The sequence below is a fragment of the Parasteatoda tepidariorum genome, chromosome 11 (genome assembly GCF_982258835.1).
Source record: "Parasteatoda tepidariorum strain Cologne lab strain chromosome 11, Ptep-v5.0, whole genome shotgun sequence".
NCBI lineage: Eukaryota > Metazoa > Arthropoda > Arachnida > Araneae > Theridiidae > Parasteatoda > Parasteatoda tepidariorum.
In genome coordinates, this window is record NC_141765.1 from 80,579,603 (window position 1) to 80,597,531 (window position 17,929).

General features: G+C 29.2%; 1 protein-coding gene across 2 annotated transcripts in view; it reads right to left on the minus strand.

Annotated features, from left to right (window-relative positions):
• Positions 1-17,929, minus strand: part of brun (trafficking protein particle complex subunit brun) — an 80,100-nt gene that overhangs the window by 21,499 nt on the left and 40,672 nt on the right. For both annotated transcript variants that reach the window (XM_016073546.3, XM_071187804.2), the window contains exons 9-16: positions 15,326-15,454; positions 15,176-15,245; positions 12,526-12,619; positions 11,752-11,928; positions 6,731-6,882; positions 4,869-4,954; positions 2,875-3,001; positions 294-504 (exon numbers count right to left, since the gene is read on the minus strand). In XM_016073546.3, the coding sequence (XP_015929032.1) occupies positions 294-504; positions 2,875-3,001; positions 4,869-4,954; positions 6,731-6,882; positions 11,752-11,928; positions 12,526-12,619; positions 15,176-15,245; positions 15,326-15,454 (1,046 nt within the window). The remainder of the gene's footprint in view (positions 1-293; positions 505-2,874; positions 3,002-4,868; positions 4,955-6,730; positions 6,883-11,751; positions 11,929-12,525; positions 12,620-15,175; positions 15,246-15,325; positions 15,455-17,929) is intronic.

Here is a 17,929-nt window from a genome sequence, read left to right on the forward strand (position 1 = left end):
AATTCAAATCCATTAGAAAAGGATATGTTTATTCAGAGAAAGTTTAGTTTTTGTGTCTGATTATGTAACTTGAAATAACAATTAATTTGGCAATTAATAGGCAAATTTTAGCTAGCTATTGAATCATCAAGTTTGAGTCATACTGCATAAAAATCTGATCATTAGATCAAAAGCTGTTCCTGTGCACTACACACCACTTCTTTAAAATTGATTTATCATTTAAAAAGTAGGCAGAGCTTTTTGAATTAAGAAGTAATTTCCTACTATCGCTTGACATAAGAATACATATTTACCTCACACCAGAGTACAATGTTGTTGTTGCACTAATAACAACAAAGCTAGTATCTCCAAGCGATGAAAACATGGAAGCTTTTGGTAATGATGTTGACACTTGTACTTGTGGAAGCTTGGGTATAACATCAACAGAAAAATATGGCTGCTTTATGGAAGAAATATCTTTCAGCCGACAATTGTTTTTTACACCTAATACATGAGTTGTATAGCCTGAAAAATGAAATCCGTCTTTTTTTAATGAATTATTTCATCAAAATAATTAACAACCAAAAACTAATGAATAAATAAATATAAGACTCATAAACAGAAATAAACTGCTCTTTAGTATAAGCTGTAATTATTGATACTTCGAAAGCATATTTCACTGTCTAAAAAAATATAATCTAAAAAAATAAGCAGGAATATGCTAAAGTTTTCAATAAAATAATGTATTAATATTTATAATATTTGGCACTGAAAAAATAAATAACGAAAAATGACAATACTGTAGAAACAAAGTAGAGAAGCTAAATACCAAAACAAAATATGGATAGTATGATTATTTACATTTTAGTTTATTTATATGAATAGAAATAATACATTAGCATTGTTTTTCACTCAACCATCCTTATTTTTACACAACCTATATTAAAATTCAATCAAAATATGAGATAATTCTTTTCTTTATGAATATCAAATTTAATCATTAGAGTTATTTATATTTTTAATAGTTGGATAAAATAGGGGTGAGTGAGGCTTCTTTGAACAGCTCGATTACCACTGATAATTACAAGTCAAAATTTTTCTAAAAAAAAATTTTTTTCCTAAAAGTCGGGAAAGAAAATAGAAAGTACTTAACACAAAGAAAACTTAATATAATTTTTATCAGAACTTTAGAACATGACCATTAGTCGATTATACTTTTTAAATATTTGATGATACATTTATTTATATATAGTAGATAAATAAATATATAGCAAACACAATTATTTTAATCCTAATTTATTAAAATATTTTTTTACTAGCTAGCTCAAAGAAATATATATTTTCTGAATCTATGAAAATTTGGTAGTAGTTAGACATTAAACAAGCTATCATCGTGAAGGACTAGATGAAAGGCAGCCGATGTGCAATGGTGACTACATAGTCACCATAATGTCATTAGTCTCAAATTGAGGAAACTTACTTTCTAAGGCCCCCTTTGGCCATCAACTGGCTGTTGCAAGTATATATAAATTATTAAAGTAATCAATCGTGAGTAATATCATAATTAATTAATCAATATTGACTTCAGCTAAGGGATTGCTAGAAATTTAAGATTTGATTTGAAAATGGTAATATATACGAAACAAAATCCTTTAGTAAAATTTCTGAATTTTTGATGAAAAAGCTGAATTTCAGTCAAAGAGTGAAAAAAAATTTGCCAAATTGTGAATAATCTCATCCTTAGTTTATGGAGGGGAAAAAAATATTATCTAGACCAGTATGGGAAACATAGCACATTTAAGTATAAAAGAAATAAATTCCATGTGGCAACCCATAGGCCATGTGGAAGTTAGAAATTTATTATTTCATTAATTACAGACATATCTGCACATCAGATATATGAGGTGTGACAATTAAATAACTGGACAACGCATGCCCTACGCCAGCGTTTCTTAATCTTTCAGTATTCACGGCCCAGCTTTTAATCATAATTTTCATTGTGCCCCCGTTTACAATAAAATGTAAACAACAATAATATATATTGAGTATTTTGGATTCTGTTTTTAAATTATTTTTAGCTAACTGCCAAAACAAAAGTAAAAGCAAGCTAATGTTGGTGAGATATCACATCTGGCATTTTGCTAAGTGGGTGGTGAACAGATGAAGCGAATGAAAGCAGGGAAAATTTAAATATTATATTTGAAATGAAAGTCAAACAGGGAAGTAACATTAAAAAATATGAAAGTAGAAAAATTCGTTAATGAAAGTTAACCTAGACAGGGTGAGCTAAATTTAGAAACAAGGAATACATTTTTTCGAATAATAAAAGAAATAAAACAGAAGCGTGACTAAATAAAGGGGGGGGGGGAAGTAATGTTTGTGGAAGGGAATTCACACGATTGATGTTGTCTTGAGCATCTGCAGAGCAAATGTTTTCTCATAGGAAGAAAGAAAATGCTCGATAACGCAATTCCAGCCAGTCGCATTCGAGTCGATCCTTCTATCGCTATTGAATCTATCATGAATGTGTATGTTATATATGTTTTTGTGCCAATTGCAATTTACCATATTAAATATTCACAATATAAATATTTTTCACACCTATAACGTATATAATAGGAATAGGTATCTGCCTATGTTGTCATATTTTTCCTTGTATATTTATCAGTTTGAGAGTCTCAAAGTTCGTGTTTTTTTTTCTTTTCTTCTCACAAAATTGGTGTTTGTACATCTAGAAAGGTAGAGAACAGTTGTTTTAGACTATTTTACAGCTTTCTTAACCAACTTGACCAAAACTAAATTCTAAATTTTAGCATTTGTATTCGTCTTGCGGGCTACAAAAACACTACAAAAATATAGTATATATGGATGTGAATAAAAAACTATACAACAAACCTAATATTTGAAGTTCTCCAGAATTCAGAGGAGTTCCTAATAAATTAACTGGATATGGTCCTGATTCTGCAGGCAAAGAAAGACAAGCAGGGAAGCTCTCAAACGGTATATCATCAGCTAAAAGGCCCTACAACAACACTCTTTCAATCATTGCTAAAAATTATTAAGTACAGAAAAAACTCTTACAAATTTTAAAATTACTAAATTGGAGGAAAATTTATCTACATTAAAGGAAAGCAGTCAGAAAAAAAAATTAAAAAATTAAGATCAGAGAGAAAGAAATACAGAGATATAATTGGATACTTTCAGTAACCTTTATAGAAGGGTGAAGTTATAAAAAACAATATGCTGCATCATTATACAGGTCACACTTGAGAAAAACATTACTAAAATTTTCTTTAGCCACTTTTAAGGAAAAATAAGAACTTTCAAGCACAAAAAAAAAAAAACAAATTTGGCAATAGTGTATTCCCGTGACTTCTTTTTTCAAGGCACAGATATATAATGCAAAGCAGTATTTCTATATACCACAGTTATTCTAATATAAGCTGCCATTAATTTTAAGTCGCACCTCAAATTCTCAACATATTTTTGTGAAGAAAAAAAATAGTGTGTAAAGATTTACCAACGTCCAATACTTACAAAATTAAAAAAAAAAACTGAAAATAAAAATTTATAAGAAGTAAATATTTAATTAATTTTAACAGTATTATAAACTTTTAAATATATACATCAACACGTAATTGCTCAAACCATTTGTATCATGCTCCAAAAATAAATCTGAAAACTCAATTTCCACTATCCAACAAATTTTTCTGCCTTCGATTTTAAGTCACCCCTTACTTTCAGTAGCATTGACATTGGAAAAAGAGCGCACCATAGATTATAATAAATATGATATACATTTTTTATATCAGGGATCGAAAGACGAAAAAAATTTTTAGCTAAAGAGCAAACAGTGTACTGCTTAAATCCAGCTTAAAATTAACACTGCTTCTATACATTCTTTTTTTCTATACATTCTTTTTTTCTATCTTTACTAAATGGGGTGATTAGTTAATTACATGGCTGTAATTATTTATCAGAAATAGGAAATTAATCCCAGTTACAGATAATGTAATCAATGCTGATAAATAAATGAAAATATATTATTTTCAGATTCAACAATTTGAAAATAAAATGTTTACAAAAAAAATATAGATAAAGGAAATGGAAAAATTAATATACTGCTCTGATTTAATTATAATTTCATATTGGAATTTAATATGCATGTGCATACAGCCACTAAAATTGCTGACATTGGTGTTCAAAAGCTTTTCTTGTAATGCCAAAACTTTAAAAAGTAGTGATTAAAAATAAGAAAAAGAATACCATTTTCAACAGAAACTTATTTTGGTCACTATCTCAGAATATTTTTTTAAAACTTTTTTGAATAAATCCATTATGATTGCAGTATTTAACTTTTAAATACATATAGGCTATGACCTTTTTACCAGAAATTACTGTAGTAAAATTTTTTTAAGTCGAATAGCATAAAGCTAAATCCGTAAAAAAAATTTAAGTATTGCTATTGGATTGTTCAGCATTACTTTGCTTACTATAAAATTTTTTTATTTATTGAATTTTAGCATACTGTGTAATACGTCATACATACTGTGTAACACACAAGTAAAACATAAAATGAATCTGATGCTTTTAATTTATTCATCATGCAAAAATTCAGGCAAGCATATATATATATAGTACATGCAGATTTTGAATAGAGACAACCAATATTTTAAAAAAGTTGCATTTAAAATGTAACAAAAAAAGAACATAGAAATAAAGTTAAAAAGTCCATATATATATAGTTTTTAATATTTCCTTTTACTAGCATATTTTATTATGAGCCTGACATTAAGAAGAAATCATGACAGGTGTTTTAGGTATCTTAGCAAGAATTAATTTTTTAATTTAAAATATTGTTAAACAAAAGTCAATAAAATAATTTTTACCATGTGAGTAACTTTAAGCTCAAAAGGTAATGGATTAAATACTTGCAAGGCAACTTCACAAACATCACCTTCAACCCATTTAAAATCTAAAAAATGAATATAACACAGATTACATTAATAATCTACAGAAAAAAAGCAAGAAAAAAAAGCAACCTTGAATAAATTGCAATTAAAACAATTTTAACTTTTTCTGTTTTAAGTAAAATGATTTTTTTCATAAATTATACTTCAGATATAGATTGCACTTGTGTAGATTATTCATATTTAGTGGAGGAGGAAATATCTTTAAATCAAATTTCTGAAACTAAGAATCATACATTAAAACTGCTATGACTGAAAAAAAAATTTCCCACAAGGGGAGCAAGTTGGTATCTTTGCATTTATCTCATTGAGAAAAAAAAATCTAATAAAAGTTCATTTTAAATGGATTTGGCTCTTCATATTTTTGTAATTCATTTAACGTTTTAAACTTAGTTTCACTATTTTTGGAAAGATCAAAGTATTTCAGTCCCTCAATACAAATTTGAACATAATGAAATGACTTCAATCTCTTTAACTTGACAAACTCAGCAAGAGGAAAATCAATTTGTTGACTATCACTCTGGGCATTACCATTTTGCAGATTACTGACAATTATGCAAGTAGAAAATTTAATTGAAAATGCAAGGCATTGTCAATGAGGTATGTTACTTCTTTAAAAAAATGTCATAACCTTGAACTTTCATGTATAGAGCTCGTGTTAAAAAAAATAAGAAAAAAAAACATAGTGTGAGCATAAATCCAATTGATTTTTGATCACATTTTTTACTAAGTTCTCTTCTGTGATATTAAACTTATTTGATCATAAAACAACTGAAATAGGATAAAAATCAACAAAAAAAAATTTAAAAACAGAGAAAATGGGTAAAAAAGACAAAAAAAAAGATAAAAATCCACTGAAAAGTAAAAGATTCTTATTTCTGGGTCAAAATTCATCTCAGAAAAGGGAGTAAATATACATATTTGGCCAAAACCACATTTTTTAAAATAACTTTCAGCTTTCCCATAATTATTTCCGGGTTCAACTTCTTAGGAACAAGCCTACATCCCAGCTTTTTAACTGAAAGTTTAAGATCAGGAAAGACTGAAAAATAGCTTATAAACATGTATCACATATCTTAATTGAAAACTTAGAAACATGTTAAATTTCACTAACAGCAATATAGGAAAACTATAAGAAGATTTCCTATCAAAGAAATTTGCCTAATTTTCAGTTACATACTAAATTTTAAACAAAATCCTTCCATAGAAAATCTTTTTTCTTCGCCTATTTTTGTGAAAAAGAATACTAAGTTTATGAGGTGTATTGAAAAACAGACAATATTAAAATTTTTTTGGTTGCAATTTGCTTAAGGTTAAATGTCATTTTCAATGAATAAAAGAAAAAGTAAGCAATAATCTATTAATACTATTTACGTGGTAATTACAATATTATGAAATTTTATATTATACGGCAAAATTATGACACATTTACTATATATTTTTTTAAAGTTTTGCCAAATAGTTCTGTTATCTCAGAAAAAATAGTTAGAGCTTTTCGCCACAGTTACTTAGTTATACAAGTACCCTTTATTGTAAACAAAATTTTCAAAATTCGGCATCAGAGAAACTTTTATTTTATAGACAAATAAGGTTTCAAAAAGACCTGTATTTTGAATATAAAACAGAATCTTAATTAGGTACTTTAATAACATCTTAGGCAACAATCTTTATATCAAGTTTTTTTTTCACTAGACAAGATTTAAATTTAAAAAGAAAATAAATACTAATGAGGAAAAAAAAGCATATGAAAGCATGTAATAGAATGAATAAAAAATAAATACCTATTTTGCATTTATCTTTGGCATTCTTATCTCTATCTCTATGAAAAGGTGTAAAAATAAAGATTGATTCTTGAACTGTGCTTAATTTTGAATCAAGTCCTGGCATTTTTACAGGCCTCAAATGGGGAGCAAGATTTTGGAGCTTGAAAGACCTTGAACAAGATATAAAAACATAATAAGCATTTCAAAACATTTATTTACAAATCAATTATAAAAATGCTTGCTTTGAAAAATATTTTTTTAAAGATAATTGTATAGGAATAAATAAAAATTCATTAATTACAAGAAAATATTGAATAATATTTAAATGTTAAACTATCTCATATAATGATGAAAAGAATTCTCATATGATTAATATCATTTCCTACCTTAACTTATTTATGAGACCTAGAGTTCTTATTCTTTTTTGAAGAAATAGGCTGAACCACTCAGTGGTTCCCCTTGTGGGCCTCAGGGCTGAACCACTGACTACAGAAATGCCCCAGCATGATAGCAGGGCAGTGTGTCCTTTGAAGAAGTACTGTTTTTGCTGACATGCTTACTTTGAAATGCCGTTTGGTTTTTATTTAACTTCTTTCATATTAATTCAAACTGTATATTTAAAACAAGTCCTAGTTAACAGTTTATACCAGTTATTGATTTTTTTTAAGTTATATAGTCCTTGGCCAAACTATAGAACACACTATAAGATTCTATGTATAATCTTAATTATCAGATGATACTATACAGCTTTATTGGCTTTACTCGGATGAAACTGATTTGCACTTGTTTACGTTAGTGTATCTATTAGTTAACATTGTAATGCAATACATTAAAAATAAATACAAATAGGAAGCATAAAAAAATCTCTTGAATAAAACCCCATTACATGTATTTTAAAAATAAAAGTATTACGTACAAACTCATGCAAAACATGTAATTATTAAAAAAACACAGTGTATCTAATAATTTGGTCTAATTATTGTAACATACTAATATATTACGTGATATAATAAATATTCTATATTTATATAACATATCGGCGAATTTATATTATATATCTTTTAATTTATCGTGGCTAGGTGGCGCAGTTGGTTTGTCGTCGGCCTTCTGAGTCCAAGTCTGCGGGTTCGATCCCCGGCCCAGACACCGGATTTTCGGAATGCAGAAAATCCTCAGCGGCCATGTCATATGATTATGCGGCATGTAAAAGATCTCTGGAGTGCCTTATTGGCTCTCGGCATTTCCGGCAAAATTAAATTCCTAGTGCACTTCAGCATCCAAATAGAGTCTTGGTGCTGCCATCTATTGTGGCAGAAACTATACGTCCAAATTAACATGACCAACGGTATCTCACCCATTGTGGTGGTCTTGAAAGAGTGGATACCACCTCTGGAGAAAGCACTAGGTCTGCTTATCGGCAAGACCGTTTGTGCAGCTCATTGGAAATAAAAAATTAAAAAAATCTTCTAATTTAACCAAATGATACACGAACGTAAACAAGTGCAAACCGGTTTCAGTCATGTGAAAACAATACAGCTGTATAGCATCACCTGATAATAAAGATTTTACATAGAATCTTATAGTGTGCCTAATAATTTGGCCAGGGACTGTAGTTTAAACTCTTTGGTCCCAGTAACAAATAAGAGGAAAATTAATTTGTTAAATACTTACTGAGACAATACACTGTATCAAACTGATGTTTGTTATAATATAGCCAATATAAACACCTATATTAGCGTACACGTTTAGATGAGCTCTCCTTCCTGCTTGAGAAAACTATATCAGATAGGGAGGTTGCTCCTGCGGTATTTACTGACATTGAAAGTGCGTTTGATAAAGTCCCTGTTGAGACTATCATCAATGCACTTGGGAACAGAGGCATAAATTCAATAATTACCAGGTCGATAGCCAATTTGCTATCCTCTAGGTATGTTTGTTCCTTTTTATTGGGTGCAAGCATGGGAGTGCATGCAACCTCAGGATGCCCTCAGGGAGAGGTTTTGTCCCCTATGTTCTAAATACATACATATATATATATATATATATATATATATATATATATATATTTATATACATACATTTTAAATCATTAAATAAAAACCAATAAAAGGATATTGAATATAGAAAAAATTGAAATAATCCTACTACATAAAATAGATTTCAATAACTTTCTAAGTAAATATTAAGCATTTTCTAATTTTAATTTGAAGTAACCATTAAAATATCAATCAAATAATTAATGTACAAAAATCATTATGTCCTGGGATGATTTCAACTTTCTTGAAACTATTTGTCACAGTTTTTTTTTTTTTTTTTTTACAGCTTTCCAATCTTGGGACACCTATGCGGCGACCTCCTCATAATTTGTGTCTCATTGTGTCTGGATTTAGTCTAGGAGTGGATACTGTGCTCCATCCAGTTCTCCCACAGTCGCCTTTCATCTTGCTTGAATGATGTATCAAGAGGTTGATGTATCTTCGTTAGGCAACCAGGGATGATAGCAAGTTCTGTGGGCATTTTTTTACACAAATCTTTAATAGATTTCACTTTATGGGAGCGCAGCAAGTCGAGGATCAATAATTCGCTTGGCTGGAAAAAAGGACCTTTACACTTCCAATACAGAATTCTGTTCCATTCATGTCTGGATTTAGTCTAGGAGTGGATACTGTGCTCCATCCAGTTCTCCCACAGTCGCCTTTCATCTTGCTTGAATGATGTATCAAGAGGTTGATGTATCTTCGTTAGGCAACCAGGGATGATAGCAAGTTCTGTGGGCATTTTTTTACACAAATCTTTAATAGATTTCACTTTATGGGAGCGCAGCAAGTCGAGGATCAATAATCCGCTTGGCTGGAAAAAAGGACCTTTACACTTCCAATACATCAAATCCAGCCACTGCAGCACTCTATCCTCGCACATCCACCCCTTTTTGTTTGCTCTAATAATTACGTCTTTAGAAAAATCTCCTTTCAGTATGGTTTTCCTCTTGAAGATAAGCAAAGAGGAAAGCTTCTCCCCTGTTACGGAACATCCTAGCACACAGATAAAGGACATTTTTCTGTGGCCTGTGGTCACTATGGCCATGGATTTTGTCCCTGCTTCTTCCACAGTCCTGTTGGTGCTGAATATAGGAGCCAACTTATTAAGTTTCAGATATTGCAGACATCTATGGTAAATGAAGAATTCAATTCACAGAAAACTGTATATTTTTGTTTATTGAAGAAGATAAAACTTTAAATGTAAAGAAAGAAAACTACACTCTACAAAACTAAACATAACTCTTCAAGAAAAGAACATAACTCTATGCAAAGCAAAACATAACTAACTAAATACAAAAACACCCACTTCCTTCTAGCTGAGACACAACAGGAAGTGACACAATTTCCCCCAGGAAGTGACACAGAAGAGAGGAAAACATTTGTTTACATTTTCCAACAGTTGGGAGGGCAGTCGAAGAAAAGCAGAACCTTGTCCATGTTTATTAATTGTCTGTGATTCAGTCCACGTTTCTCTATCTTTTTAGAGACAAAAGTTAAAAAAGAAGCTTTTTTTTCTATCCAATCATTGGCAATCTTTGACCTACTGTGGTTTTTTGGCGCACAGACAAGTTCTTTCGCTTCATGAATCTGAAACACCAATTCGGTCCTCCTTTAAAATCTGGAATACCCATCTGGATGGCAATCAATTTTGCTTGTATGCAAATCCACACTGTAGAGAGGGACAACCCTTTGGCCCCATGTTGCCAGATTATCCTCCAACACAGGCCACCCAACAGTGCCATCGTGCCGAACACGCTTGGTCTTGGGTAGTTGAGATAATATTTCCTTTTCTGACTTCCATATCCGTATGCACCGTTCATCAACATACAATTCTCGAGCAGCACCCTGATTTCTGATTTTTTCAGTTCTTTTAATTGCGGAGAGCTTAAATGCAGTCGTATAACTTTTCCTCTTAATGGGAGGCACTTGAAACTTATAACTTAAAAACAGCTTATATTGAAATTTAAATAAAACAAAAATTAAAACAAAACAAAAAATTAATGAGACAAAAACACTAATGAAACAAAAATATTACCAAAGGAAAAATATTAACAAAACAAAAATATTAACAAAACAAAAATGCAACTGAAGATCAGAACTGAAGATTAAACGATAAAAAAAAAGCTAAGGAAGAAAATTATCGAACTCTTAAGACAGAAATACGAGCGATGGAAAAAACAACAAAGAAAAAGCACTCCTCTCCCAAGCATTTAAGACAAGTTTCTATACTCCCCTTTTCCTCCCCCTACTTTCTCTTCTCTAATCACACTTCAGAAAACAGATCTTTTACTGACTCCGCCTAGGAAGATGTAAAATTCTCCCACGTTGCTTTTTTCCATCTTCACTGACCTTTCGTTGAAAGTTGGAAATTCTTCTTAAACAATTTAATTGTAAGAATATTCAAGGTCATCCCAGGCTCATCAGCACCATTTATTCATCAAACATTCATATGTTTTTTACTAGCAGCTGAAAAAAAGGGGGAGTGGAGAGGCATCCCATGCTTACAGACAAAAACCATGACAAGTGGAAGAGACATATTTCCTGAAAAAAAAAGGGGGGTAGAGAGAATCTGTTTTACTAGGAACATCATCACTGGCACCACCCTGATTTTCTTTATTCATTACTTTCTGATTTATGCTTCTCCACTCCTTACCCATTCCCTACACTCAACATCTGTTCCAGATGTGTTGACCATTCTTTGGAGTAACATTAAGCTTGAAAAAATAAATAAAAAGCACTAATAACAGGTGGAAATAATGCTGATGAAATTTCCAGTGGGGCTTATAAATGCAAAATTTTCTAAAGGAAAAAACAAAAGTAATGCTATTTAGACCACCCCGTTAGATACGTCTTCCTATTAAATTTTCAAGTTTTAAATCAATAACAGCACAGCGTGTCCTTGCGAAATTATGGTATTTATAAAATTAGTTAATAAAACAATAAAGCATGACAAAATATACTCTTAAAAAATGAGTAGAAACAAACAAAAACATAACATACTTGACAGAAGGCAAACTAAGCAGGTTAACAGGTGGAAGTACTAGTCCATTATCTAAAATTAATGGCACAGGTGCACCTTCACATTTAGCAGTTAATATTTCCAGCTGATGACAAATTTCTTGTTGCTCACTTGGTGCCAAATGATTCAGTAGTGTATCAAGTAAAAAAGTGAAGTGCCTATAAATAAAATCCGTGCATTTTAATAGATCAGGAGATTTGTTATTTTAAACACAAAGATAAAAATTCATTAAAATTTTAAAATGCTGTATCATTAAATCCATCAGTCCTATCATAAAATGAAATTCAGTAAACAAGAAGTTATGAAATTTATTACTTTTTATAAAGCTAAATACAAGGGGATATAAGGGTAGAGGTCATTATGGGAGAGGAAATTTTTGGCAGTGATATTTTTACAGCCAAAAAGAGGGGTGTGTAAAAAGTGTTCACACTTCATTTAAAGAGTGGTCTTCGAAAACGACAAAATACATTTTACTTTGTTTTTAATTCCTGGCATAACCAGTAAAAATCCACGTATTTTAAATCTGTACTATAAATATGAGTAAAGGAGAATACATTCTAAAAAGCCGAAATAAAACACAGGGCATAGAACAGGAAGAAAGTTTTGAAGATAAAAAAAAATAGGACTGGTTATTCCAAGCAGATAATTTCTATATTTAATTCTATCTCTTAATACAGCATTATTGTATGTGAGTATAAGGTGTATGAGTGAAGAATTGAAGTTATGTTAAATTTTAATTATAGACTTGATATTACCTAACAGCTACTGCTTGATTATCCATTTGTTTAGCAACACCAACAATATCGAGTAACATTTGAATTTGGATGCCAGGCCAGCCATAAAATATATCTATAAAAAAATACAGGAGTGTTAATAATGTAATCAAAGCGCTTGTATATTTTCAAACAAAAATGTTATAGCAAAGGTTTTTTTTTTCAATTTTGTTAGCTTTACAGCTTTCTGCTTATGATTTACTAGTATTATAACTTTAGGGTGAAAAATTAGTTCTTGTTATTTTATTATCAAATAATATCAGTCTCTTAAAAAAAATTAAAAAAATTATATTTAAAATTTCTAAAAAATATAATGGTTGGCATTAAAAAATTCAACAAAGTAATGATTTTTAAATTAACATATCAAATTAATATTTCATTGAGTTATGCTTTTTTTCTATTTTTTAGAAAATTGATCTTTAAACAAAATATTCAGTAAACTAAATAAAAAATAATTCAAATACAGATAATTTATCTAGATATAAGATTAAGTACAAATTTATTGACTAAATTTTGCATCCCTGTCAAAATTACATGAATATGGAATTTTGTGGTGATGAAGCTCTGTGATTGTGGACTTCTCTGGACCCCACATGAAAAAATGTAATTAGTGAATGATCCCTAAGTCAAGTTCAAGGATTATAGTACTAATTTATAAATAGAACAGAGTGAGAACGTCATTGGCTGGCCAATGACTAAGACAATGGAGCTTCAAAAGATGAAATTAATAAGAGAAATAAATGCATGATTCCTTCCCACTGAAAAGAGTTCAGTGTAGACACTTGCAGAAAGACAACGTATAAAATGATTTAATCAAATATGTAAAATGATTGGCACTTTCATATGCTACAGACTGACAGTATGTAGAAATGGATCATGGTTGAATAAATAGGGAAAACATAGAATGGAACAATGTGAAAACCAAGCAGTTTACGTAATTTACGGCACAAATCAACATGGTAAAGAAAATAATCTTATTTTGAAAAAAGAAAATTAAGAACTTTTTAAAAATACTCAATGAAAAAATCGCCATTAAGGGTTTTTTAAAAACGAAAAAGGAAAATAAGCACCTTTAAGTACTTTTTAAAAGCGTTATACACCCAGTTACATATGAAAAGATAATTAAAGAGATAATATTGTCACGTTAGTTAAAAAGAAGTCTTATTAATTTCGCTTTAGTTTTTCAAGCAGCCAATATAGACCTTCCAGAGAAAATATGATAATAAAAATGAATTATCGAAAACTGACAAATTAATACATATATTTTAAAAAAATAACAGCTTTAAAAGAAAATGAACATATACTGTGAAGATAAAATAATATTGAAAAGATTGTAGCAATAAAATTTTTTACAAACCTTCTAAGTCAATATGTTAGTACAACGATCTATTGTAAGTTGACAAAAAATTAATACATCAATTTGAAAAATAAAACAATTTAATTAAAAAAGGGATAAATGAAGAAGGAAATTAATTTATATTGTGAACATAAAATTGTACTAAAAAATATCAATAATCAAATCAAATTGTTTACAGTTTCTGTGAGACAAAAGATAGTAAAAAGCATCAACTGAGAATTGACTGAAAAATAATACAACAAAAGCGTGACTATCCAAAATAAGAATACTTGAATGTTGAAAATCTTTGTTTTTAACATTATCTTCCAAAAAAAAAACCTGGTTTAATAAAAAAAAATTTAAAAAATGTAAAAGTTTAATAAATAGTGTATAAATGACAATAATTATAAGGAAGATTCTGTCCATAAAAATTAAGGATAAATAAAAAAAAATGAAATTCCAATCAGCAATATTCTTGGAATTTTTATTCAGTGTTCTTTTAAATATTGTAAGAAGTTGGTAAAATAGTTCAAATCAGGGTGCATAGCCAAATCTTTCAACAAAAAATAAGCACCTTTTAAGTACTTTTTAAGCACTCAAAATTACTTTTAAGCACTAAATATATTAACAAAATGCAAAATAATTTTCAAAGACTTTACATGATGATGATAAAATAACTAGTTTTTGACAAAGAACTCTTTTTTTAATTATATTAGCCATTATAAAATGTTCAAGGAATTTTTCAGTTCGATATCAAAGGGTGGAAAAAGAAGCCTGAAATTGAGAATGCAGCAGAGTTGCACATGAGAGTGCAATAATCTCACCGAACCCAGCTCAGTAGACGGACATGCAAACTCGCAAGTATTTCATCAAACATGTAAAATGATTGACGCTTTCTAAAGCTATGGACTGAAATGGATTGTGGTTGAATGAATTGTGTAAATGTTGAATAGATCAATGTGAAAAACACGCTTTTGCATAATACATGGCAAAAATTAAAATGGTAAAGAAAAAAATCTCATTTTTGAAAAGAGAAAATTAAGCACTTTTAAAAAACACCCAATGAAAAAGCACCTTTAGGGCTTTTAAAAAACGAAAAGAAGCACTTTTTAAAAACGCTATGCATTATGTCAAATTGCATAAAAGACACTTTAACAGTACTAACTTTTGAAAAATAATGTTAAAGTGTAAGTACATTAACATTGTATTAAGTACATAAACATTATATTGACACTCAGAAAAATCATGTTCCTCATCATGTTCATGTCATCCATATTTTAAGAATTGTTCTCTTACCCCTAGGAAAGTCTTTGGCATCAATAGGAAGACAATAACCTTCAAAAGAATGGAGTAACAAATTATAGCACTGAAAAATACAAAAAATAATTACTGAAAGAAGCAAAACATTAACAAATTTTCAATATTATTTGCAATCATATTAGATACCTGTATCCAAGAAGGATTTGGATTTGTAAAAGAAACACAACGCATAGCTGCAATTCGCTTAAAGAAAGCAGCTTTTCGATGGAAACCCATATCTTCATATGTTTCAGATATTGCTTTAAACCTAATAACCTATTAAAAATAAAGTTATTCAGTTCATTAATACCTGAAATCAAGTACTAAATTAAAAATTTTGAAATAAAAAAAGCGTTTATGCAAAAAAAAAAAAATTAGGAAGAATTTCTCCAAACATTCAAATATTTTTTAATTTATATGAAGTTAAACAGTTTTAGCCTTCAACCAACAAGAGAATTTGTAAAATTTTCATTAACACCAATTAAAAAGCATCCTTAAAAAAATAGGACGAAATACAAATTGTGCATCACTGCAAACCCTAGGGTAAGATATACTCTGCCCCTAAAATTTCAGTTTATTCAATACAAGAATGAATCAAACAGTCTTGGGATATTTAACTAGTTAGTGGTAGCCATTTTAGCCTATAGACTGATATTCTTTTTTTTAACCCTTGTGACCAAAGGTACATTGGAAAATTGAAATTGTCTGATAATCAGAAGACCTTTCATGAAGAGTCAATGTGTGGAACATTGGCATAGTCTTGATTTACAATTTACCAAATCTCCAGATTTACACGGAAAATTTTATTTTTTAAGTAATAAAATGCATACGTTAATACAGTACAGAACCATTTATCCGGTACCCAGAAAACCGGGAAAAATTTTGCTTGGTTTTCCCGCCATTTTGAACTGGAAGGATGGAGAAAAAATGCGGAAGTGTTACTCATTTTTGAAGTTTAGTAGGGAAAAAGGTGGGTGGGGGTATTTTTTCCACCATATGTCAAGAGAAAACTTGATTATTTCTTCTGTAACCTTGAAGTTCTTTAGAACGGGAAGGGGCAGGAAAAGGGGAAACTTTTTATTTTCTTCCTTGCATTCCAAAGAATTGGTGGTCTTCAGATAAGCTACCGTTAATCAAAAAGAGAGTGGCATGCTGTTTTCCTTTTCTCTTTGATTTATGCGGGGGGCGGAGAACAAGCATTGCACATATCGTTGAACAGAAAGTGAAAGAGAAATAAAAAGAAAAATATATCCCTATAGATTACTAAGTAAAAAAAAAAACTGAAATGGAAGTACAAATTGGAATACAAAAACGATTAAAAAACGGCAAATTTTAGTTCAATAATAAAGTAAGAATATAGTTAAGTTCATCATTTAAGAAAAGATTAAATTTTATCATTTAAAAAGTAATCAGAATAATTTAGCAAAATAAAACTTTGAACATAATTGGAAACAATTGTCAGAGAATTCGACACTATTAAATTGCGAGATTTCGCTTCCGTTTTCAGAACTGTAATTTGCACTTGCGCAACACGGAATTTTAAAAAAAACACCGAATTTTACTGGACCGACATTTTTTTTAGCATCTTTAAGATTCTTCTATTATTCTTAATCATTTCTGGAATGTTGTCTATTAGAAGTCCGAGTCAAGGAACTTGAAACTTGTTGACAGGTTAGATTTTTTTTTTAATCTTTTATTTTTTTTTCCAGTTTTTTCATTTTTGTTTTCCGTGATTTATTATGACAAATTAATGTTCTATAATTTCTGACAATACATTATTATTACAATTTAAAACGTTTTTTATTTTTTTTTTATTGTCTGTTATATTAATTTATTTGACACTAATTAACGAAACAATATTTTTCGATTAAATAAATTCAGATTCTTTCGTTTAATCATGATTTCTCTTCTATTTTCAAATTTTGCTTGATGTGGAATCGCATTAGCTTTCGTTAAAAATCCTCTGATTTTATTAAAAAAAATAAACGGAAAAGATTGTTTAATAATGAAGCATACAATTATTTATTACTAAAATTAGACGATTATTTTATGAGGCAGATTGCTGCTTTCTCTTTTTAAAAGCAATTTATTTCTGATTTAAATACCCTTTTTTTTTCCTCTCGCCATTAACAATAAATTTCGTACTTCATAAATTATATTATTCATGAATTTTAAGATAGTTTTTTTTTAATGCAGTAGATTTTATAATCTCCCGGTTTTAATATTTATGATAGAGCCCTTTCTAGTTATTGTTTCCATTTGGTAATTTTCTAGCATTGTTTTTTTTTTTTATTTAATTTGTTTTTATTTAGTTTATTATAATTTTCCTCAACTTCAATTAAATTATTAACTTCAATTAACTTTTATATTTAATAGTTTCCTTTTGTGTTTGTTTGGTATTATGATCAAAATAAGTTATCTTTATTAATTTTGCTGTTTTACCATCTTAATTTATATTTTTCCATCTATCCATCGTATTTATGATTTAATTTTTTTTAATAGAAAATCTAAATACATTGCATTTTTTATAATTTTTTCCCCTTCTATTTTTAAAAACTTTTGCCAGTTGATTAAATATGTTTTAATTTCATTTAAATATAAATAAAATGTTGAATATTTCATTAATTTAGTTGTTTTGGGAGATGACTGTTGAAAAGCTGTTCTTATTAATTTATTGATTAATTAGTTCTCCCTTAAGATTTAATTTTTTTTAATACTTCAGGGGACAATTTATTTATTTTATACCTAAAG